Here is a 26,142-nt window from a genome sequence, read left to right on the forward strand (position 1 = left end):
CGGCCTGAATAAGAGACCATTAAGCATATATAACTCAAATGTTAAGCAGAACTTCCCTCTGGAGCGGCAACAGTGTTTCCTTCACAACTTTTACAAGGTGTGATAGAGTGCTGTCATGCAAGAGGATTATTTTGCACCTGTTATTCACTATTGTTGGTTTGTCTGTCTACTGAATAACTCAATAATACTAAATATTATTATTTTATGTAGAGAATTATCGAATTTAAAAGTTGTGTAGTTTTTTAGTAGCTGTTTAATTCAAATACATACGAGTACCAATAATATCATGCTGTACATATTGAATATCTTTTGAGAGGCACTTTGTCGTCATTTAATCTGGCTAGCTTTGATATTCAATTATTTTTTCTAATCAGTTATCATCATCGTTGCTCTTATGTCTTTTAACTCATACTATATATATTTCATAACACTATATGTATAAAAAAATTTTGGAAATATTAGTATTATACTAGCGAAAAGTACATTAAAAATAATGGTTTTTATACTTATAATAAAATATTCGAAAGCGATAACTACCTGCCTTATACAGTAAAATACCTTCAGGTATCCTTAATATGGTCGGCGTATATTTTACGTGTCATCAGATATCACTAAAATAATTTCCTACATATTTTATTATTTCATTTTAATTGGTATAAATAGCTTCATCTACAAGCTCATATCATGTATCAACATTACCGTAATGTTATGGTAATCCTTAAATTGACATGGATTTTTTCTCTATCTCATGTTCTCAATCTTTCGTTTTTCCACTCACTCGTTGCGTTGAAACCAATTAACACTAATTTTCACGTTTTTAGTCCGATAACGATATCGTCGTACATTAGGTGTTTCATTATTAATATCTTCATTAAAAACAGGCTTTTCTGAAAAGCCAGCATCTACTACAGCAGATTATATATTCGATTAAATAATGTATATATATATATATATATATATATATAATATGAATTGCTGTTTATTAGACTCTCTAAAATTCGAGAACCTCTGGATCGATATCATTTAATTTGGTTTTAAAACATTTGTGGATATTCAGGGATGGTATATATTGTGGACAATATCGGACACTTTCGAACAACTGTAAAAACACAAAACATTTTTATGACTACTGACTTAGGTAGTCGAAGTTAATCAAATTTTCGGCGAGCTGCCTTACATGTTGACCGTATTGATGACCAGCGAAGGACAGATGATAATAGTCTTATTGTTATGTCACAATTTCGTTCGAGAGGGATTGGAAATGGAGTGGATAGGTATAGGAACCAATGAATTCGTGCAAACAACAGACAGCACGACAACGCAAGATGGAGCTATTCCACACTCACAGTGCTCCTGCAATCCAGGAATGAGCAGGATTTGGAATAGGATATGATCTGGAAATACATTGTGGATGCCATCAAATGACTTACAGTCGGGGAAATTAAAATCGTTTTTATATTAGATTATAATATTATTAAATATTATAAAACATTAAAATACATTACTGAATTCACTTGGTTATGTTGTGCTGGTGGAAAAGTAATCCCAACACCCAGCAAATCATTCTAACCATTTCTTAATAATATTTGCTATTGTTATAACGTAGATATACTTTCTTTAGTATATTTTTCTGGCCTGGAGGTAGTACGCGGGTTGCCTTTTATATTTCGGGAATTTAGATCAAAACCAATTATTATATCTCCAAATATCCTTAATGATAATTTTGCAGTATTTTTTTTGTTTGAATCAGCAGTTTGCCCCTTGGTACTGACTTCATTGAGATTTCCATTTGAAATTAAGTAAGTTTTAACGACGCCGTGAGTTTATTATTTAGTAACATTGCTATTGTATATACATATATATGACGATACTATAAGATAGATAATAGAGTAAGACAAATAACAAATATTTTTCAAAAGTATAACATTTGCTCTGTTTAGAAATTAAGGACTTTAAGCAATTACCTAAGGACCAGTGTGTTATATGCTATTGCATATAAATACTTGATATATTTTAAGTATTATTTTTGAATAGTACTCAATGAATAGAAAATTTGCAACAAACTGTTTCGTCGTTCTTAATTGGCACGATCTCTAAAAATAATCAGGTCAATAATATTTTTATTGGGTCTTATTGATTCATTCATTCATTCTTAACAAGCCAGTCCACTACTAAACTGATTTCCAGAACAATTAAGCGACGACTCTGGTGTTCTATTTTAAACTAGATGATTTATTACATTGTGCAATTGACGTAATCATCGTTATATCCAAAAATTTGGACAACCCGGCGATAAGTCAACGAACTCTGGTTCCTTTAGATATTATCAAAAATTAGCTTATAATACCATCATCATTAAACCGTTTTATTAAGAAAACAATTTCATTTTTGTTTAGACTATACTTCATTATTCAGGATCATTAAGTATAGTTCTATATCACAAGTTATTTTTATATTTTTAAGTCTCCTTTTTACCAACGAGGGTTTATCTGGACTGGACCTACTGTTTAACGTGGGCTCCGAAACACGGTTCTCGGCATTAAACATACCGACTGGCGAGTGACTAACTTAGAAATCACCCCAGAAGACATCCGCTCTTGCCTGGTTGCTGGCGTGACTGGGATCATTTTCATTGTCGGATTTTGCACTCTTGCCAAACAGTAGGAGGACCGTCCTATCGCTTTTACCACTGCGCCACCAAGCCGCCAACATCTGATTAAATTTTGTAATTTGTATTCTGTAACATATAGAACACGACTTAAAAATATTTTTTATTTCGTATTTTAAGAATAAGCTAGGTTGTATATTGTAATGTGTGTAGTTTGTCCCTCTGTATATTGCCTACTCGGCAGGTTGCTAATTTCTGGAGAGAATAAAAATATCATTTAATCAATCAATTAATCAAATATGTGAACTTAATTTTTATCCATTGATTTGAAAATAACCAATATTATCTTATTAGAACTACTCTAACTTCTATATGAGCAGTTTGAATGACATCAAATGACTTGTATTGTTTGAAGGCTAACATCACCCAGACCGTTTGCCGATATGTACTCAAGGTTGCCTATAATTTGTTTTTTTGTCAGTATGTAAGAATTGTACAATAAAAGTGAAATATTATCGTTTCTACAAATAAATTTCGTTAAATTATTCGCAACAACTCACGGTTTTACGGAATGATGTTTCGCTCAGTGTTAAAATCAGAACTGAAATACGTTTACGTCCTTAAGACGAGGATTAAAATAAAACGTTCGCATGTAAGTTATATATAATCGGGCATACTTCGATTGAATTTCAAGCAAGCGAATGCAAATCGGTTTATTTAGCGATTTCGCTAAGTTATGCTTGTGCTTGTCTGGTGAGTAACTCATGAATGTTGCTTTCTTTTCGCTGTTGATGTTCGATTAAATGCGGAACAATGGGACAAGTCTAAAATTAAGAAAGGTCAAAGAATGCCCTCATGATCTCATGGATAGTACAATGAATAATTCATGCGATTAGTTTGTCAGACAAAAAAGTCTGCTTAATAGTAGGTAAAGGATTCGTTAATGAAAATTATACAAGCATTTATGTCAGAACATCGTGAAGAAACGATTTGGAGGTCTTGGATCAAATATTCAACGTTCAATAATAAATAAATGATCTCGAGTCAACATGCATCAACATCCATTGATTTTTATTTAGCCCAGTGACTTTTATCATAGAATAAAAAGACGTAGAAGGCGATCTCCCGTATATAAAGTTGTAATCGAGTTGTTATAACTTTCTGTCCTGCCCCTCGAAACTGCCAAAGGGCGCGAGAAGCTGAAATATTTATAGCGAGAAACTTAAAAATAGAATTGTTGAGGACATTCTTGTATTTAACAAATATGAAGGAATGTTAACTAGCTCATTAATACAATTTTAAATGGAAATATAACGAAGTGTTTATTCTTAAAAAAATTAACATATGTAACTCATATCCATTTCATTGAACATTACAAGAAGTTTAGAGATTAGTCAACTACAACAATATTTAATATGAAAATACTTACCCTTTGGAATTATTTCTTTCCACTAAAATAAATAACAGTTAATTATTATTACCATATATACATCTTATATAGTCCTTGGTGTTTTTGCTGTTGTGCTGCCTAGTTTTTATCTGTCTGAAGTTGAAATAATGTTAATAAGAGGAGATTATAACAGGACTGACCAACTTCTGCTGAATCGACTATTATATTGCGTATATTATTATATTGTATTGTGTACTTCAAGAATTATGAAAGACTTACTATTAAAATTACAATTATAAGTAGCATCTTCCTGAAACTGTGTAGGATGTTTATCATTGTTAACTTTTAAAAAGTATTTATGGACTAGAGCAGGATCCCTTAGCGAAAAGTGCTCATTACTTAAGCCCTCACATTCAATATAAATGATATTATAGGAACAAATTTCGTTAAAATTATACACAAAATAGAAAAAAAGGTAAATTTCAGACCGAAGGTCTTCTGGTGACGAAATTCACACTAATGCTCATATTTGATTTCATTTTCTATGTATTTTCCACAATATCACTTGTATAGTATCTAGGGAAAGCTCTACGTGGTATTTTGAGAGCTTATTACATTTCCGATGTTTTAGCCAATCATTCTTTGCAGTTAATAATCTAATATGTGTACTCGCTTCGACGGTACATATACTAAAATTGGAACGGTACAGAGAAGATTAGCATGACCCCTGCCCAAGGATGACACCCAAAATCATAAAAATTTCCACATTTTTGCACCCAATTCAATCAACATAAAACTGAGAAATATTCTGAACACCTTTTAATATTCTCGGAGGGCTCCAGGAGCAATGACTAGGTGGGGGCAGCATTTACATGGGTGATGTCTGAAAGACACTTCAGTACAAGATGTGCAAGACAAACGATTAGTTATCGCCTCCAAGTCAATGAGCTCCTTAAAGTGCTTCCAACCATCTCTACCTCTACACCCGTTAGGAGTCCTTATTAGTGAACTAACCTCTAAATTCGAAAGAAGCGGCAAAACCATCACCTTTATGTGGCTCCCTTCTCACTCTGGGATTATTGAAAATAAAAGAGCGGATTGCTTAGCCAAAAAAAGGGAAGGATCACTTACAGAAAATCTTCTTCTGTAGTAGATATATGAAGCACTACTTTCCTAGGATCTTTAGACATCTAGACCAACTTAGATTGGATCTAACAGATAACAACAAGTTTTGGGAGGTGAAAAAAGAGTATTGTCAGGGCCTTAACACCACTAACATCAGCAGACGCAACTTAAGCTTATTCTTGCGTCTCAGAATTGGTTACTATGCATCGCATGTGGTTCCCTACTATCTATCAAACACATACTAACCGAATGCCGAAGATACAACTCGCAAGGACCGTTGGTCAGTCTGGGAGCGACAATGGGCTAGTGTCTTAGGCTGGAGAACCTATATAAGCTGATTAATTTTCTAACCGTAACAGGACTACTACTAGAAATATAATAGGGTGCATCTATGTAATATCATACACATTCGTTGACATTTTTTGTATCTTGTATCCTTATCACTGCCATGAGTTGTTCATATATTCATCCATCTGTATTCTTTTACATAATTTATTATTTATATTTTTCTTTGCATTCTATACTTGTAATAACATTGTATACTTGAACTGATGTAAATGTGTTGTATATTTAAAATGTGGAAACAGACCCTAAATAGTCTAAGAGGCTGATGGGTCTATAATATATAAATAAATAATTAAGTAAATAAATAAGCTAATACGTGTGATAATAGTATTTTAATGCGGTAGTATATCCATTACTTGACAATGTCGCAAATCATATCGCTTTGAATTATTCACAATTTTCTGGTCACGAAACAACATTCTTAGATAAATTACCATTGGTTTGGATTTTACAATTATTTAAATACAGTTTTAATTTAAGTTTATACCATCTAATATATATGTTACACAGTTCTTATTCTATGAAACTGGAATGGTATTAATGGAAATATAAATTAGCTAAGTGACTATGATATAATTTTATAAAATATTACATTTTTCTTAGTTTGATTTTAGCAGCCCACAAGTTTTTTCTTTTTTACTTTTGAGGCTTTGATGCAGTACGTCCTTTTGTTTATGAATTATTTAATTAATTAGCACTGATTTATTCTTCAACAGTCTTCAGCATCAATGTTAGAATTGTTCGACTGCAGTTAGTAAGAGCAATAAAAATGTTGGAACGTCACTAATTTTTCAATATTGGACTGGGGATTGTCGTTTTAAATCCATTTACTCGTATTTCGTCTTTTATATACAACGATTTTTATTCAATATTACTATCTAACGCATTAATTGAAATAGCCATTTTTGGTTTCGAGATTTTCAAGAAACACTATTTTTTGTTCAATTTTTATTATTTATTATGTCAAACTATCACGCGATAAAAAAGCAAAGCCTACTGGCTGATATATTGCATAGAAACGTGAAAGAAAACACTGACTTAAAAAACAATAGAACATATTAGAACATATGCAAACTATTGTCCTATCGTTAGTCATCATCTAATAAGAGGTTGAGGTTAAATACCAACACACATTAATTTCAATTTTATCGGAATCTGGATCTAAATATAAATATATAAAAGAAACTGTGTTTTTCAGCGAAAGCGGCCGGTGCCATAAGGATAATTAGATTGAATCATTGTCGTTATTTAAAGACTGCAATGACTCTGACAGAAATACGATATCGAATCTATGAAAACTGGTTAAAATTTAAAAAGAAGTAAAAACGGATTATTTATTTATTTCGAGTTTAATTTTGGTTTTTATATACATCCAATTTTATGTAAATATATTAACTTTTTTCTTGAAGATGTCGACTAGGAATTAAAGTGGCATGTCTCTAGTAAAACTTATCGAATGAAGCTATTCTGTAACGGGTTTGAAAGGTACTAGACCTTACAACATTCTATATAGAGTCAGAGTTATTCATTTACTTAGTCCAAAGTTATTAGGCTTTGAACACTGAAATAGAAATAAAGCTTTTTTTACTTTCTAAAGGGGAGTGCTTAAGTGCGAGCCAATGACAAAAAGAAATAAAAAACCGGGATACTTTTTGGACGGATCAAATACATAGTCTAATATTCAATAGTTACTTTTGATGAGTAATCATCATTGTGCATTAAAAGGAATGCTGCAAAGAATATTAACAATTATAAAATAGCTTCATATAATTTTAATTCCTCATTTTTTGGTGAATTGTGAGTTTTTACGTGGGACATAGCACAAAGTAGAAAGTATTGTATAATAAGCAAAGAACAATATAATTTTATTTCAAAATTTAGACACAGAAATTATTTTTTAGCCTGGTGAAGATTTGAAGTTTTGAATAATCAATAATTCATTTATTGATTGTAAATACATTCTTTTAACATACATTTCTAAATTATAAAAAATAAATTATTTAATTGTGTATATTGTAAATTATTTAATTATTTTAATACTAGCTGACCCGACAGACTTCGTCCTGTCAAAAAGATTTGTAATGTGGCAGTTTTTGTGCCTACGTATTTTAAAAAATTCTCCTGAACAGAACCATCACCCTGGTGATAGGGCGTTGTGAATAAAAAATAATTAAATAAAACATATATAAGGATTGAAAAGTAAGTAATCGCTTTATTGTTAATCATGTGAATCATAATTATTATTATTATTATCATTATATTGCTTTGTGGTATACGATGTTTTTTGTTTGATTACCTGGCGCATAGATGAACAAATCTGATGGTTTTCCAACACGGGAACAGGCAACATACAATTGACCATGTGAGAAACATGGGTTTTCTAGATTAATACCACAAACACTTAATGATTGCCCCTGGGACTTGTTTATAGTCATAGCAAAAGCAAGCCGTCAACATGTCTATAGGAAATTTGCCATTACCAATGTCAATGAGTTGTTTAGAGAATATGTTTCCAGATTGGTCATTTTGCAACTCGACACGCATATTCTTGCTTAAATGAAGTACTTTAACATGTTTCCACAAATTGGAGGACTTTAGACATGCATTGAGTTCATCAGCTGGCGTTGATCGTGGAATCACTGGCAATGTTTGACGAAAATCTCCTGCTAATAAAATCATTGCACCACCAAATCGGTTATTATTGCTACGTAGATCTTTTAAGGTTCTGTCTAAAGCCTCCAAAGATTTTTTATGTGCCATCGTGCATTCATCCCAAACAATCAATTTACATTGCTGCAAAACCTTTGCCATTGCAGAGTTCTTCGAAACGTTGCAGGTTGGAGTTTCATTGCTTTGCATATTTAATGGCAATTTTAGTGCTGAATGGGCTGTTCGACCACCTTCAAGCAAAGTTGCTGCGATTCCCGACGAAGCGAGTGCAAGTGCAATTTTATTTTGTGAGCGAATTGTTGCTAATATTAATGAAATAAAAAAAGTTTTTCCTGTACCACCAGGTGCATCTAAGAAATAAATCCCTCCAGTTTCATCATTTGTTACTTTCATAAGAGTTTCAAATACATACTTCTGTTGTTCATTTAACAGTGGAAGATTTGTTTGAATTTATTCTTTCAAAGCGTTGAGATCATACAGTCTTTCTCGATGCAACTCTTGGTTAAAAGCGTCATGCATTGGACGATTGGGCGCGGTCAGGCCTAATTGAATTAATAGTTTGTTTGACATTATCAAGCACATGTACTCAATTGAAATCAATGCTTCATTGTAAATTTCTTCACTGATTTGTATATTTGGATTTCCCATTCTATTCCGTATTTGATACAAAATATCATCACACATATAATCTTTGTACTTCATCCACAAATCAATTGGGTTTGATGGGAAGCATGTAGATATGATTATAGAAAACAATGTTCGTATTTGATGAGTGTGTGATGATATTACAGCATCATTGAGAGTTTGATCCCAATGAGCGTCATTTTCAAGCAATTGCAAACGTTGACAGGCTTCTCTGTAGGATCCACACAATTCACCATCAACAGTTCGTAACTGTTGGAATGATGTTGGGCCACGTACATTGACTAATAGCAGTCGTAAATAAAAACATTCATCATTGCTTGGATGTACTGAATAAATCCGGCCAATCGCATCGGTGGAATATACATCTGTATATCCTGGAACTGGTTTTCCTTGTTTCCGTCGTATAAATCTCCTTGAGGATTGATTCCAGGTATAATATTTTGGCATTTCAGAATATAGCAATGTTTGTGCGAAATCATCGTTTTGGCATGTCTCAAAAAAACTGGTTAATGTAGTAGATGGTGGCTGAGCAGCTCTTTGTACTGCGTTCTGTGCTGTAAAATACACTCTTTGTCCATTTTCTAAATGCACAGCTAAGTGAACAACAGAAGGGTGTCTCTCATGAATAGGAAAAGAAAATATTCGCCAAACTGCTTCATTACTACTGACATAGCGGCCCATTTGGTATTGGGTAACTTCATCATTAGAATTCTCTGCACCAATTTCAATCACAGCCATATCACTCCCTTTGGTTACATATTTGCAAATGTATTTAATCGATTTCACTGAATGGCAAGATTCAACGTTGATGTGTGCTTTGAATGTCTTTGATAAAATGGGTGAATATGGAACAATCCAACGATTATCTATTTCAATATCTTGTTGATTTAATTTGACAATTGTTGATTTTCCATTGTCTGCTGTCGATCTGCGACGATACAATGGATAACCGTCATTACCAGTAATTGTTTCCGATATTAATGTCCGTGGATATCGTTTTGAACATTTACCATCCATCATACACGGTGAATTTTGATTAAGAGTTCCACAGGGACCATGTATCATGTTTTTGATAACTACCTCATGCAATCCAGGATCTACTTGTACATTAGGGATTTCAGCTGATATCACTGCATCAACTTCATTTGGCCTTATCTTTTCAACCAACCAAATCAAAATGTGTGCATGTGGCAATCCTCGTTTCTGCCACTCCACAGAATACATCCAGCAGCGTGTCTCACCAAACACATTATGTTTTACGATGAAATTCATTAAAGATTTCAACTTTTGTCTAAAGACTCTGGCTGTAATATCATGACGATCAATGGATGATTTCCCAGGTAATAACTCCTGCTTAATTTCTATCCATTGCGGATTGCATGTAAATGTGATGAACAAATCTGCTGTACCATAATGACGAACATACGACATGGCATCTTGAGCATATTCGTGCATATGCCGAGGGCTTCCGATGTATGTTGCTGGAAGAATAGTCATCCGACCGACATTCTGTGCATTTCCATCAGTATTAATCGCATCTCGAAGGTGAATATACTCTTCAGATCGGAGTTTGGTTTGATTCAACCTGATGAATGTTAATCTCTCCGTTTCAATTTTAACATACATGTCATCAACATATTTGTGATATAATCGCCGACATTTCAATATGCGATTATCTGCATTTTCCCGAATCATTAGGCGGTATGAATAATAGTTCATTGAACTGACTTTTTTGTTGGTTTCAGAACCTGTAAACAGATTTTGTTTTAATAACATTCAAATATAAAATTAAAATACATAATATAGTGACTGAGATATTATCGCCATAGCTAAACTAATATTTTAGTTACCTGTAATGGGATTTATCATTTTTATTGATAAATCGTAGCCATCTTCACCTTGCCAAAATATAATGGGATATTGCAGTGCATCATATGAGCGGTGTGTTTCCTTTATAGGTTGTAATTGAAAATTCCGACGATGTAAAACAATATCACGGGATTCCAAGTTTTCTCCAACTATAACGATAGCAACTTCATCAATAGTTGGTGCATTAAAACGTCTTGTATGTTGACCTGCAGGTGTTTTATCAGCTCTGATTACAATTTTGTGATTATCGGATGGCATCAGATCCAGGGCAGTTTTAAACAATATAATCAATTGATTGTGTTGATGAAATAAAGTTTGTAATTGTTCTACAATAGACCTTTTTACTAAATTGTTATGTGCACAACGCAGATCAATTTCTTGTGGTGAATTGCCCATAAAATAAATTTGCAGGAATTTGTTGTCGCTATCTGACACTGGTAACAGTGAACCTGCTCTGTGATATATTTGCCCTTGTATCTGTAAATAAAAAAAATATTATGGTGTGGTATAAATTAATGGATTGTCAATGATTAAACTTAAATAATATTTGATCTTAAAAAGTATATATTTAGTTTTAACTAATATCTATCAAATATAAAATATAATAAAAGTGTCACTGAAACTGAATCACCATATAATATGATGACTAAGTGATATATTTCGTAATGATTAAGAAATTGAAGATTAGTAACACATCTTAACTTTGGTGACAGAAAATTTTGTTGGCTAAAATAATTATGAGTAACTGCTATAATACATACCTTGAAAGTTGGCATAAAATTTTCCCGAACTGCATTTGTTGCCCCAAATGAAGTCATTTGAAAGCAATTGTTATATTGTTGAATATGTGTCAAAAAGTGTATAGAATCTGTTCCTATTCCTGAAACCAATGAGTACAATGGTTCTGGTGGTGGATCCAATTGTATCAATTTCACTTTACCATTTGCGCAACACAATCCATTGGCTTCCTTTTTTGTATTTTAATGCCTTACAGTGTGAGCAAACCAAGTTCATAGAACCAATAACAACACATTGGTAGTTACTGTAGTCAATTGACACATCGTAACTGAAAGCAGCTGGATTCAAACTTGCGCGATTATTAGTTGAATGTCGCGCTCGCGCTTCACGCGAATCAAATATAAATTATTTTTTCACTAATCACGAACTAAACAAACACTAACTAACTAAACACTCTGCACAAAACACGATATACGAATTTGTTTCGTGTATCACTTGACAATTCATCTGTCATCTGTCAAAAGTCATCTGTAACAGACAACTTTTTTTTTTAAATTTGATATGACTTGAACTCAAATCCTTTTAAGCCGTACAAATTGTTTTATTTATTTAAAATTTGAATTAAATTTTAAACAAATAAAAAATTTTAAATAAATAAAACAATTCGTACGGATTAAAAGGATTTGAGTTCAAGTCATATCAAATTTAAAAAAAAAAGTTGTCTGTTACAGATGACTTTTGACAGATGACAGATGAATTGTCAACTGATACACGAAACAAATTCAAACAAAAAGGGCTATTTTTAGGGTTTTTCCAGCAATAATTCTAATTTTTCTCAGTTCAGTTCCAACCTTCGTAGGGTGAAGACGTATTTTCAATACGGTCCAAGCTATAAAAAGATACCTTTCTTTAAAAAAACCCAGTATTTTATTACGGTTATTTAATTGAGTGTTAAAAACGCATAACAGATGCGGCTATCCGTCTCTCAGTGGACCTAAAGTGTAGTGAATACGTGTTTACGTGACCAGACAAAAGGACTGCATCTCATTTTTATTAGTGTTTAAAATAATTTCATCTTATTTTACAACAGTCCTCTTGAAATTCATTTATAGTATTTATAGTAAAAAAACTAGTGCTAAAATAACGTAAGTGAAAAATGAAGTGCGTGAAATAAACAATGTATTTATTTTATTTTTTTTTATCCTCTGGAAGTAAATTAAATAAAATATTAAAAATTAAAAAATGGCAAACAATAGCGATTCAACCAAATCACCTGCACACTTTGATATAAGATTAGAACAAACAGCAATAACGCAAACTCCACCATCAGAATGGACTACAGTCGTTAACAAAAAACGATTGAGAAGTCCAGAAGAAGAAATCGCGAGGAAACAAACAAGAATCAGTGACTATTGGTTGCAGAAACCGATAGAGACAAAAAACAGTTTTAGCAACCTGTCGGAAGAAATTGAAGAGAACATACAACCAAGCCCTGAAAAAGTTGTTCCCAAACCACCACCAATAACAGTCTATAAGGTAGGAATAATAAAAAACATCCATGATTTATTAAAAACCATTACTACGAACTATACAATTAAAACAGTGAGCTATGAAACAATTAAAATCCAATTGTTCGAAGCGGATCACTTTAAAGTTCTTATAAAAGAATTAGATGAAAGAAACACCCAATACCATACATTCAGGCCAAAATCCGAGAGAACATTTAAATTCGTACTAAAAGGATTACATCACGGGACGGACTTTAACACCATCAAGGTAGCACTAGCTGAAAAAGGCCACGAGGTCGTAAATATTCACAATATACGACATCACACGACAAAAAAACCTCTGCCTATGTTTTATATAGACATAAAACCTAATGGAAACAATAAGGCGGTGTATGAAATCACCAAATTGGAAAATAATATTATTAAATGCGAACCACCACATATAAAAAGAATTATACCACAATGCACAAGGTGTCAAGCGCACGGGCACACAAAGACTTACTGTCGCAAATCATATAGATGCGTAAAATGTGCAGGAGAACATAAGACAGGAGATTGTACTCGTAAAGTTCGCGATGAAAAAGTGAAATGTGTCAACTGTAACGGAAATCATCCAGCGAACTACAAGGGTTGCGCAGTTCACAAGCAACTACAGCAGAAACTCTATCCTGCCTTAAGGGAAAAAAGGCATCAACAAAAACAATCCACTACTACCAATTTACCACTACCCACCAGAACAAGTCAACCAGACATAACCTATGCCCAAATAGTTGAAAATGGTTCAGCACAAAAACGAGAGACAATATCTCAACCTACTGAAACTAGCAACATCTCAAGATTAGAAAATATGATGGCCAAACTAATGGATCAAATGAGTACGATGCTTGGTCTACTCACAACCGTCGTAAGCAAACTTGCCTAATGCCTGAAACCAATAGCTACAAAATCGCCGTCTGGAATGCCAATGGGCTCCAACAACATGCCAGGGAACTAAAAATGTTCGTAATTGAACAAAATATTGACGTTATGATGGTTTCCGAAACACACTTTACGGACAAAAATTATTTGAAAGTTCCTAAATATAAGCTTTATCATACAAATCACCCTGATGATAAAGCACATGGAGGTACAGCCATAATAATTCGAGATGATATAAAGCATTTCGAAAAAGAAAAATTCCGCAAAGACTACCTGCAAGCCACCAGTATAACCATAGAGGAAGCCCATGGACCATTAACAATTTCTGCGATTTATTGCCCACCCAAACATAACAACAAGGCAGAACAATTTCAAGAATTCTTCCGTACGCTAGGTAATAGATTTATAGCAGGAGGAGATTATAATGCAAAACATTTAATGTGGGGTTCAAGAATAATAACCTCAAAAGGTAGAGAACTGCTCAAAGCCATAAGGATAGATAACTTACAACATATCTCTACTGGTGAACCAACATATTGGCCTTCAGACAGAAATAAAAAACCAGATACAATAGATTTCTGTATTACAAAAAATATTGATCCAAAAAAGTGTCAGACAGAGTCATGTTTCGACCTGTCTTCTGATCATTCACCAATAATAGTAACAATTTCTTCAAAAATTACCATCAAAGATAAACCCCCTTCTCTGTGCAATAATAGAACTAACTGGCCCTCATTTAGAGAAAACTTAGACCAAAATATCTCTCTAAACTTACCGTTACAAACTGAAATGGATATAGAAATAGCAGCAATAAATCTTACAAAAAATATACAGGAGGCAGCATATTCCGCGACTCCCAACATTGAAACATTTCCAAGAAAAAATACACATATATCATGTACAATACAGAAAAAGATAGCAGAAAAAAGAAAGTTACGACGAAATTGGCAACAGCAAAGGACTGAAGAGAATAAAAGAAAATTTAATAGGGCCATAAAAGAGCTGAGAGATCTAATCCAAATCGAACAGAACCAAGGCATTCAAGAATACCTAGAAAACTTGACATCAACTGAGGCTACAGACTATTCGTTGTGGAAAGCAACAAAAAAGCTTAGGAGATCCCAGCAGCATAACCCACCTATTAAAACAAGCGAAAATAATTGGGCGAGAAGCAATAAAGAGAAGGCCGACATTTTCTCAAAACACTTAAAAAATGTTTTTAAACCTTTCCAGTCTCAGCTACATAAAGATGACGAAAATAAAATTACTAGCTTTCTAGATTCGCCATTTCAAATGGATTTACCGCACGAGAAATTAACGGTCAAAAAAGTTAAACATACAATAATGAGAGAGATTAATATTAAAAAAGCTCCTGGTTATGACTTAATTACTGGCAAAATTTTAAAAGAACTATCAGAAAAGGCTATAAAACTATTAACATATATATTTAATGCTATGCTACGAATTAATTACTTCCCTAGTATCTAAAGTAGCTAAAATATTAATGATACTTAAACCAGGAAAAATACCAGAAGATGTGACCTCCTACCGACCTATAAGTTTATTACCAATAATCTCGAAAGTTTTCGAGAAGTTATACATAAAAAAACTAAACTATATAATAGAAAAAAGAAAAATTATTCCAGAACATCAGTTTGGCTTTCGCAATAAGCATGGGACTATAGAACAAGTGCATAGACTTGTAAACCAAATAAACGCTGACCTAAATGCCAAAAGATATTGTTCGGCTGCTTTCCTAGACATATCTCAGGCTTTTGACAAAGTATGGCATACGGGCTTGCAGGTTAAACTAAAGAAACTTCTCCCTCATCCGGACTATCAGCTACTAAAATCGTATCTCACTGACAGACATTTTATTGTAAATCAAGGCGATGAACATACCGAATTAAATCCCATATATTCAGGAGTTCCGCAAGGTAGTGTACTGGGTCCAGTACTGTATCTTCTGTATACGGCTGATCTGCCCACCACAAAAATAACTACTGTGACAACATACGCAGACGATACAGCAATCTTAGCATCCCATGAAGATCCAGTCACAGCATCAATAAACCTACAAACCCACCTGGAGCAAATACAATTATGGTTGAAGACATGGCGCATTAAAGCCAATGAATCAAAATCCACGCATATAACGTTTACCCTGCGTAGAAGAACATGTCCACCAGTAAATATCAATCATCGCCAACTCCCCCAAGCAGACCATGTTAAATATCTTGGTATGCATTTAGATCGACGCCTAACCTGGAAGAAGCACATACTCTCTAAACGGAAACAACTAGGACTAAAATTATATCAAATGTATTGGCTCATTGGGCGCAAATCCAAGTTATCATTAGATAACAAGGTATTGCTGTATGAGTCTATACTCAAGCCCATTTGGACATATGGAATTCAACTATGGGGTACCGCTAGCAAATCCAATATATCCATCATTCAACGGTTCCAAAATAAGGTGTTGCGTGCCATTGTTGATGCTCCGTACTATATTTCAAATAAAGTGATACAACGCGATATTCCTCTAGAACCTATAACGAGTGTAATCCAACGTGTTTGTGTGAAGTACTTCGAAAGAGTGTCAGTGCATCCCAATGTACTCGCTAATCAGCTAAATATGCGACGTGATAGTGAAGTGCGTAGACTAAAACGTTTAACACCACCTGATCTGATTACTGGACATATGTAGAGTTTAGAATAAGCATTAGAATAAGACTAATTAATTAAGATAATATTTTATACAGAAGATTGCTTAATGAAGTGATTTTCTACATGCCATGTATATATAATATAAACAGAAGAAATACTTATTGCCAATAGGGCAGATTGTGGACTCACGAAGAGTAATAATAAAAAAAAAAAAAAAAAAAAAAAATTTTTCTCGCCGTAAAAACCATCCCTGAACTTCAACGAACATTTTAAAAAAAGATTTCGCCAAATTGGTCCAGGCGTTGTTGAGTTATGCGCTTAGGAACATATTTTGCGATTCATTTTTATATATAAGATATATGCTAAAGTCAAATTAGGGATGCAGAAAAAATATCGATATAACGATATATCGATATTTTTTTAAAAAATTATCGATATTTTTAGCCGATATTCTTTCAGAATAAATTAAATATAATACGTAATACATCTTTAAAATTGGTACTTAATTTTAAAGTTTACTTTTCAAAAAATTTAGAAAAATGTATGTGTTTTTAAACTAATATTTCACTTGTTTTCTTGAATATATATATATATATATATATATATATATATATATATATATATATATATGTATATATATATATATATATGTATATATATATGCCTTTGAATATTATATATATATATATATATATATATATATATATATATATATATATATATATATATAAATCAGTAAATCTAAATCAATATAACTGTTTGGGTTCGGTTGAGTTATTAAAATTAAATTACGAACAAAATAAATCTACATTGTTGCTGGGTACCGACTTCAAAGTGATCGGTTGGTAGTAGTTAAAATAATATTGTAAATAGATAATAAGTTTAAGAGGGTATTAAGCTAAATTATGAGTATATAGTAGAATATAAAATAGGTGTTGTAGATAGGTTAAATAAGGTCTTTGTTTATTTTTATTTATTTATTACAACGATTATTATGTACATATTTTATTTTAAAATGTCTTCTTTTGTGTTAAAAATATTAAAAGTTTGATAACTTTTTTTTTAATCTTTTAAAGTTTCCAACTATGGGTTTATCGGGGCTGGACCTAAAATTTAACGTGGGCTGCGAACCACTATCCTCAGCATTAAGCCAACCGATGGCAGAGTGACCAACTTTAGAAATTATCTCAGAAGACATCCGGTCTTACCCAGCCTGATTACTGGCGTGACTGGGATCATTTTCCTTGTCGTATTTTGCACTCTTACCTAGAACAACCACAAATTTTAAACAATCACAAACATAAATTTACGATCATGTCCCAGCAGGATTGGACCGTCCTATTGCCTTTACCAGAGCGCCTCCATGCCGGTTTTTTAATTTTTAGCGAGTTCCTTATTTATTTTTTGAAATCGGTTAAATTTTTTTGTTAAAAATATTTTATAAATAATGTTATATATCAAATTCATTTATGATCTGATTTTGAAAATACTAGGAAAACAAGTCTTAACATATCAACATTTCAACATATCATATTTTAAAATTATTCTCTTTACTCTATCATAAGAAATAATCATAAGAATCTCATAAGAAATTATCATAAGAAAAACATGATTAACTTAATGAATTGTGGGTGATGACCACAGGGCGATCGCTAGTCTATATAGATTTCTAGTAAATCAACTAGATTCGGAGGTTATTGAGGAAACTTAACACAATGACGGATGTTATGACGGTGTTGAGTATACAAGAATATCGTTTTAGCTTTGAATCATTTTGGTTTATTTTCAACCACCTATCCTGCAATTCCCGATCTTGACACGTGGGATTTTCCTAACCAGTGATTCAGCATCATGCAGCATCCGAGATTCTAACTATTTACCTCAATTTTTTACTAGCGAAAAATAGGTTTTAGTTATTTTCTGTGTTGTCTCGACTTATTTATAGATGCGTACGATCACCTTCGTCGGATAAAAACCAGGTCAGTGAATTTTTTAATTTGGCAACAAATTGGTGTCTGGTGTCTAATAATTAGTGGTAAGAGTGTGTATTTTTTAAAAAGAGAATAGTAAAAATTAGAAAAAGACATTAAGCACCTGATAAATTTATTCTGCTTAATCAGTTATAAATTAATCGGTTTGTACTATTTTTTGACTAGTATTGTTTTGAATTCTTACTATTTTTGTTTTGGTATATAACTAGGAGGACCCATCGGCTCTATCTCAGTCTCTGGTGAAATAATGTTTATACATGTCACTGCTGAATTTTTTAATATATGCATCTCACTACACAACATTACAGAAGATCAGATAGTTTGATTCTTTTGAGCCTGTGTTCTGTTCTGGTTGTATCTAAAATCTTCAATACTTCAATATTCTCATGAGAATGGAGTCTTTCGTCATGCCCCCTTGCAATTATCGTGATTTCTTAACTGACTGTGGGTATCTGAAGGTCTCGATGTAGGTAATCAGTCCTATAGTATTTGGGTGCACCCAAAATACCTCTTAGGATTTTGTTCTGAAAAATTTGTGTTTTATTTATGTTACTCTTTGCAAAACATCCCCATAATTGAACTCCGTATGCCCATATAGATTTCAGTATTTGCTTATATAATAGGAATTTATTATGTACTGATAATTATGATTTTCTTTCAATTAGCCAGTACATTTTCCTATATTTCAATTCCAGTACTTTTTTTTCTTCTTTATATGTTCCTTCCAGCGAAATTTTTCATCGAGATTCATTCCGAAATATTTAGCGTTGTTGCTATATGGAATGATAGGATTATTTAATGTTATTTCTGCTTGTACCGTCTGTTTATAGGTGAACTGCACATTTACAGATTTACTTTCATTCATTCTTACTTTCCAAGCTTGTGTCCAATTATTTATATTGTCACTTACCTGTTGTAATCTTCGTGAGGCTTCTTCCCTCTTTTCCCCGACAGCTATAATCGCAGTATCATCAGCAAATGTAGCCATCGTAATATTTTCCATTTATGGTATATCTCAAGTATAGAGTAGATAAAGCATTGGTCCCAGTGCACTTCCTTGTGGTACACCTGCTTTAGCTTCTTTTACTATAGAGTAAGCTTCTTCTTGTTTGACTCTAAACATTCTGGTTGTAATGTATGAATTTAATAGTTCGGTGGGTTGGTTTGATAATATTTTCTTTAGTTGATATCTTATGATTATGATTGTCTAACCACCTATTCTTAAAGTAAAACATTGTTACTGTTATAAAAGAAAATAGTAAAATTTTGGAAGAAAGTAACTATCATTAAGCAGCGACGTGTTAAATTTACAGAAGTTTTAGAGATTTTATATTTAGATATATCGAATGTGTGTGTTGCGATGCCTAAAATAATAAAAACAAAAAGATGCTGAAAAAAACCATTAATTTATATAATAATTTGGTACATTATGAATATTTTGTTTCTTACTTCAATTACATTAGATTAACCTATAGCATATTCAATAAAACAGCCTATGTACGTTTATGACATCAGGACGTCACAATTTATCTTAAAGTTTGCCGGTTTGTAGCCTCTAATTATTATTATATTAATATTTTGAAGGAATTTACTAATATTTGGCAACATGGTCCAATGATACCTACTCAAATCGAATTTTATAGGCAGATTCAGTTAGATGTTTCGACGGATCAGACAGTATTCCATGTTTTTTTAATTAGGATAAAATGAGAACAGAAAATTCACTCCTGGTTTAAAACAAATTTTACAGTTTTTAGAAATTGTATTTGGCACTATATTCGACGTCATATATGACGTGCGTTGGTTGTTTTATAGGAGGGGCTATCTATATTATTTATTGGTTGTTATTTTCTTATAATTAGGCAAATAAATATAGCACATTCATTAGTCTTTTGTAAAACTCTTGTGGAACTATTGGATGTTTAAGACGATTTCAATATTTGGGAAATCAAACATTGAATTCTCATTATTTGTGAATATTATTTCTTAATTTGGTACTATCTTCTCTAATGTCTTGCCTCTAATTCGATGGTATCAAAGTTGATATAGAGCGACTGTTGGCATTACATACTGAGTTGAATCGATAAAGTAAATAGAGATTTCACTTCATACGTGACTCAGATAATTTCCTCGTAGCGTCCACAATCCAGATGATACTGCAAGCGATTTTTCGAGCAATTTTAATTGTCATATGTTGCTTTTTATGTTTCGAAAAGGAAAATATGTAAGAATTCATCGGAAATTTTTTGATGAAAAGTGGATCTATTATTTGAACCTATTGTTATAAATCGCATAAGCAATTAAATACCGGTGTTAGCCAAGAAAATAAGCGATATGTTTATTAGAATTTAAATTATCTTAACCTTTCAGTTGAATACCTTCCAGCTAATAGCTGGTTTTATTCTTTATTAATTAATCTATATTGTTTTCAATTGTTTCATTTCTAAACTGTTAAGTTTTTGTTATTGTTGTTATGTATTTGTACAGATCTATGATATTTAAAAAAAAAATGTGAATGAAACATTCACCGCATTAATTTACTTCTATCCAAATAGAGTTTGGAACCTCAAAGATATAAATACGATAATTTGAAAGGATTAAATAAACGGTTACTGCACCGATGTGAAAGTGTCAATGATCAAATCTAAATATCTGGTAAACATTAGGTAATGGAAACTGAAAAATTACTCGGTTTGATGTAACGGGTGTGCGAAGGTCAATTTAACTATTTATCTAATTTATTCATGATGTTATTGTCTTACTAGCCACAGTCTGTGAGGTTTTAACGTTAATTTTAGCACTAACAATTAATTTACAGTTAGAGCTTAGGTTAGTAGGTGAAATAATATTTTGACGTTAAAATGATTTTTTTTCTATAATGAAATACTGAATAGAATAGTTAAGGGGATGTTCTAGGCAAGTTTGTAAAACATTGTTTTTTAATATTTTCAAAGCATAACCATTTAAGGGTATGCTATTTTCGGAGATAGTGCTGTTTTAGTGATGCGGCATTCAAGCGCATTTTTCCCAAAAGTAGCTGTTTCGATGTGGTTTGGTTACACATGTCCTGATATCATGTCATCTCAAATTCTACCGAAAAGATTTACTTTAAAATTTATGGGAGCCTTCTCTATACATGTTTTTTATACATTCTGAATGCAATTACATTTCTCAACCAACTTTGCCAGAATACGGATTTTTCTCACATATACTGGGATTTGTGAACCAAAAACTTCTTGTAGTGTAGTCACAGTTACCTTTATAATTTTAATATAGCTCCATTTATACTCATTTTGGATTTATACTCTGGCCACTGTCACCCATTTATTGATAGCAAAGTAACAAAAACATTCTGAAAACCAAAATCTTATATATTTATATATACAAATGTTCTGTGTATATAAATTTATACATAGTAGGTAAAAAAATAGTCACCACATGCCACACATGTTTAATCCAACAAGATCCAGCTATTTTTAAATAATTGTCGGAAATTTTTTGAAAGGAAATCGATGGCTCATATCTTTGCTTTTTGTACATACACAACACTTTTTAGAATACACAACAATTTTTTTGATTATAACTTAGTCACAAAAATATAAAAATGTTAAACGCACTCTTCGTTTTTTCCTATCCACAGGAAATAGCGCCCAAAACAAAACAACAAGAGAGGCGCCATAGAAATGAAATGAACCAATCAAATACCTTCGCGAGTTTTAGAATAGCGATTCAATCAAACCAATAAAATGGACCGAAAAGGCTAATCTAGGGTCATCTAGATATTGGACGTTACAAAACGAAACACATCTCCAAAGTTGCACTTAAAATTAAATATCTATCTACTTCTGTGTTATTGAAAGCAAAGGAAGATTAAATTAGTTTTTTTTTTATTTATAGTATTTAATATATGAAAATTATGCCACGTACGTTTTAGCGATTTGCCAAAAGAACGATATTAATAAACTCATAAAAGCAGACGTAGATATATTATATAAAATTATATAATCGTCTTATATTTACGATTACTGTCATATTTTATGGTATAATATAATTTGAATATTCTCCATAAAAAAGAGACAAAATTGCAGAAACTAGTATTAAAAGGAGACTGACATATGTTTGATTTTTTCCATTTCGCTTTGTACATCGCCGGCTATCGCATCTTTTATTAATACACGTCTATTTAAATGTCGTATTCTAAATTTACAATTCAATTTTTGTTTAAGTATTCGTCTCCAGTTTCTATTAAAAACTCAAATATACGTTAACATTAGTTTTACACTATCTTCATACTATAAGTATATTTTCGATATGTTTTAAATAAAGTAAATATTTGTTGATTTTGTATTCAATTCATTTAAATTTTATACAGTATAATAGTGTAGTAGTTTTAAAAATTATTATTTTTTATATTTTGTATTTATTTAACTAGCAATAATTATGGAATATTTTCTCTATATATAAACATCGTAATTTTGCCGCATCAATTTTAACTTTATATTGGATTTACAACAAAATTATAATGGTAATAGAATAATTAAACAAACATAACTTTATCAAATTTCATTTATTTTAACATTACAGTACATCTAATGCACAATGGTTTGTAGATTAGATATTTATTATATCTACATTGAACTCTTTTCCTCACCACTTATGAGGTGGAGTTCTAGGCGCTTTTTATGTAGTGGTATCCTCCGGTGGTACGTTAACTTCATTAGAAAGCATCATTGCCTTTTTGCGTTTAGTTCTTGTCTTGTTTCCTCCGTTGCTTTGTTTCCATCTTACGTTTTCTTGTCAAGTCATTCTGATATCACTCTAATTTTTCTTAGTTTCTTCAGTTTCCACCTGTGTATACATTCATTCATTCTCACTAGATTCTCCTTAATACATTTCCCATATCTGGACAATAGTTAGTATTCATTCTTTCCTCATACATTTTACTTTAACCAAATACTCATGTATATTATGAACATTTATACACAGATATATCATTAATTATGTACTCACCTTGGTTTATTTGTACTCTGATTATCCTGTCTTGGTAATTGTGAGCATTGGATTAAAATCCGAAGTTTCATTCGTCACTGCTACTTTCTGAGTCATTATTCAAGTCAATAACTTCCAATCGATCTAACAGTTGTTCACAATTGCACCATTTGTCAATTTCTTCCTCTTATATTATTATTATCTTATAGACTAATGTCCTTCTTGATCTGCATATACATTGTAGTAATTCTTTGTTACATCCCATATTAATTCGGTTGGACTGAATATCCAGTGATAGGAATGAAGATATAATATTCTGAGGCAATATTGTTCAACCATCTGATCTGCTATTTATTTTTTTTCAGGCCAATTTCTGTAAAAGTTAATTTCATAAAAAGCAATTAAATATTTCATTTATATTTACTTGTTTTAAGTAACAATTTGAAATAATTCACATTTTAAAATGGTTTCTACAAAACTTAATTTATGTCTGGAATCTTAATCTGTCAAAAGTTTTAGTAAAACAATAAACTACATTGAATTATCTCAGGTTTTCTAATTATCTAAATATAATTAATAACTGTTTAACGTTAAAACGTTGTTACGTAACGTGTTAAACTTCCTCATTAATTTTAAAAGTTCAAAGAATTCTTAAAAAATCTAAAAATTTATCACGAGGAAACGACAACATTACGTACATGCAAACTGGTATTCCATTATAAATCCTTAGAGCATATACTGTATTTTCATTATCTGATTTATTTAATAAGCGGCCGAGTTTTATGTGATTTTTTTTTGGCCACAAAACACCTGTTTGCTAATGGATACATATATTTATAGAATATCACCCACATGATGTAGAAATAAACTGATATGAATATCTGTTGGCTTGCCAACAAAAACAGAATTTTAGTCGTAATTCTTTATATACCTCAAGAGAAAAAATAGTAACGATAACACTAGTTACTGGCGAACCAGGCTTATTTACTTAGTATATACGGTTGATTAAATAATCGAACACATTCAGCTGGTTATTTCTACCATTAAATTGAGTCTGATACCGTAAAATCAATGTTTGGGTGTTTTTTTTTGAGTGATTTAAATTTCCACAGGATTTTGCTGTTACTTGATGCTTTTTTCGAGGTCGGTGTTGCCATCCGTTCGAAACCAAAGTTTGTATTGAATGAATCTTATAACACTAAAATATAGGTGGCTTGGTTTGTTCCTACTTGCATTTTTAAATAAATATGGACCAATTATTAATGGTCCAGTGGTATACCAATTGTTATTGTTTCAAAACTTGTAACTTGTAATATGAAATGTTATAATATGTCTTTATGCAATTTTCAATATGTAATGTTCTTAATGTTATGTATTTATAACAAGCAGATTTATACCATTACACCATTGGAGACGCGGTGAGCTGTTATTCTATAATAAAAGAGAGAATTGTCTTCTTTAAACCTGATACTTTTGTGGGGTATTTACAATGGCAGTAGAGCTATCTAAACGAAGAACTAAGAACCTATTGATCGTGGTTTTGATCTTAAACAGATAATACAGACCATATATATAATTGTCCTCTTACTCTTGCGATAGTCGTGTGTTTGAATACTGCGGGGAAAAGGTCGTAAATTTAAATTGATTGTTTTATAGTTGTGATTGCCCTAGGCAAGAGTGTAAAATTCGACAAGGAAAATGATCTGTCACGCCAGTAACCAGGCTGGGTAAGTCCGGATGTCTTCTGGGATGATCTTTAAGTTGGTCACGGGCCAGTTGGTAGGTTTAATGCCGAGGGCCGTGATTCGGAGCCCAGTTTGAACTGTAAGTCCAGTCCAAATAAACCCTTGTTGGTAAAAAGGAGACTTTAAAATATAAAAAATACCGTCCATTATTGGGACAGATTGCAATAGAATTATCTTTTTTTATAGATTATCAATTTCATAATTCAACTTATTCTAACAGGATTATCTAACGATGTTATAAATATACTTAACTTTCAAAATCAAAATTATAATAAAACTGGCAACGATTAACTAGGTTTGACTGATCTAAGGACATGGTTTTTAAGCTTTATTGTTTACATCTGTAGAGTAGAAATAGCAACTTATTTGTAGTTACAATGGAAATTAATTTGTTCATTATTCTAAAATATTGATACGGAAGCGCTACTTCGATTTCAAAATTCATCTTGTATAGCTCAGTTTGATTTAACACCAACATTATTTATGGACAATCACAGTTACAAACAAAAAACATAATGGATGTATCCATGTTTGCGTGGGATTCGAACTTCATTAATAGGAGACCCGCTCTTTGAACACTGTTGCTTCAAACTTGTTATATTTAAGGTTACCGAGAAAAAAATCGATATTTCGATATATCGATATTTTAAAAACTATCGATATTTAGATATGTCGATATTTTAAAAACTATCGATATTTAGATATGTCGATATTTTAAAAACTATCGATATTTAGATATGTCGATATTTTAAAAACTATCGATATTTAGATATGTCGATATTTTTAAAACTATCGATATTTAGATATGTCGATATTTTTGAAACTATCGATATCTCGTTATATCGATATTTTAAAAACTATCGATATATCGTTTTCAATATTTTAAGAAAAATATCAATATATCGGAGAAGAAAATATATCGATGCTTTTTGCA

General features: G+C 31.9%; 2 protein-coding genes and 1 non-coding gene across 5 annotated transcripts in view; 2 read left to right on the top strand and 1 right to left on the bottom strand.

The window, feature by feature from the left end:
* AdamTS-A (ADAM metallopeptidase with thrombospondin type 1 motif A) overlaps nt 1-26,142 on the top strand; it is a 367,686-nt gene that overhangs the window by 67,849 nt on the left and 273,695 nt on the right. The window lies entirely within an intron of this gene.
* On the top strand, nt 4,664-4,770 carry LOC143194499 (U6 spliceosomal RNA). Its single transcript, XR_013005340.1, has one exon. It is a non-coding gene; the product is annotated as a U6 spliceosomal RNA (small nuclear RNA).
* LOC143193162 (uncharacterized) lies at nt 8,454-10,776 on the bottom strand. Its single transcript, XM_076399173.1, has 2 exons — nt 10,634-10,776; nt 8,454-10,531 (listed from the first exon to the last, which is right to left on the bottom strand). Exons 1-2 carry the CDS (start codon nt 10,650-10,652, stop codon nt 8,589-8,591), a joined length of 1,962 nt encoding a protein of 653 aa, XP_076255288.1. The 5' UTR covers nt 10,653-10,776; the 3' UTR covers nt 8,454-8,588.

This window comes from Rhynchophorus ferrugineus, unplaced genomic scaffold, assembly GCF_030347505.1.
Source record: "Rhynchophorus ferrugineus isolate W39M unplaced genomic scaffold, kcgeb_rfMv2 rfM3, whole genome shotgun sequence".
In the NCBI taxonomy this organism is placed as follows: Eukaryota; Metazoa; Arthropoda; class Insecta; order Coleoptera; family Curculionidae; genus Rhynchophorus; species Rhynchophorus ferrugineus.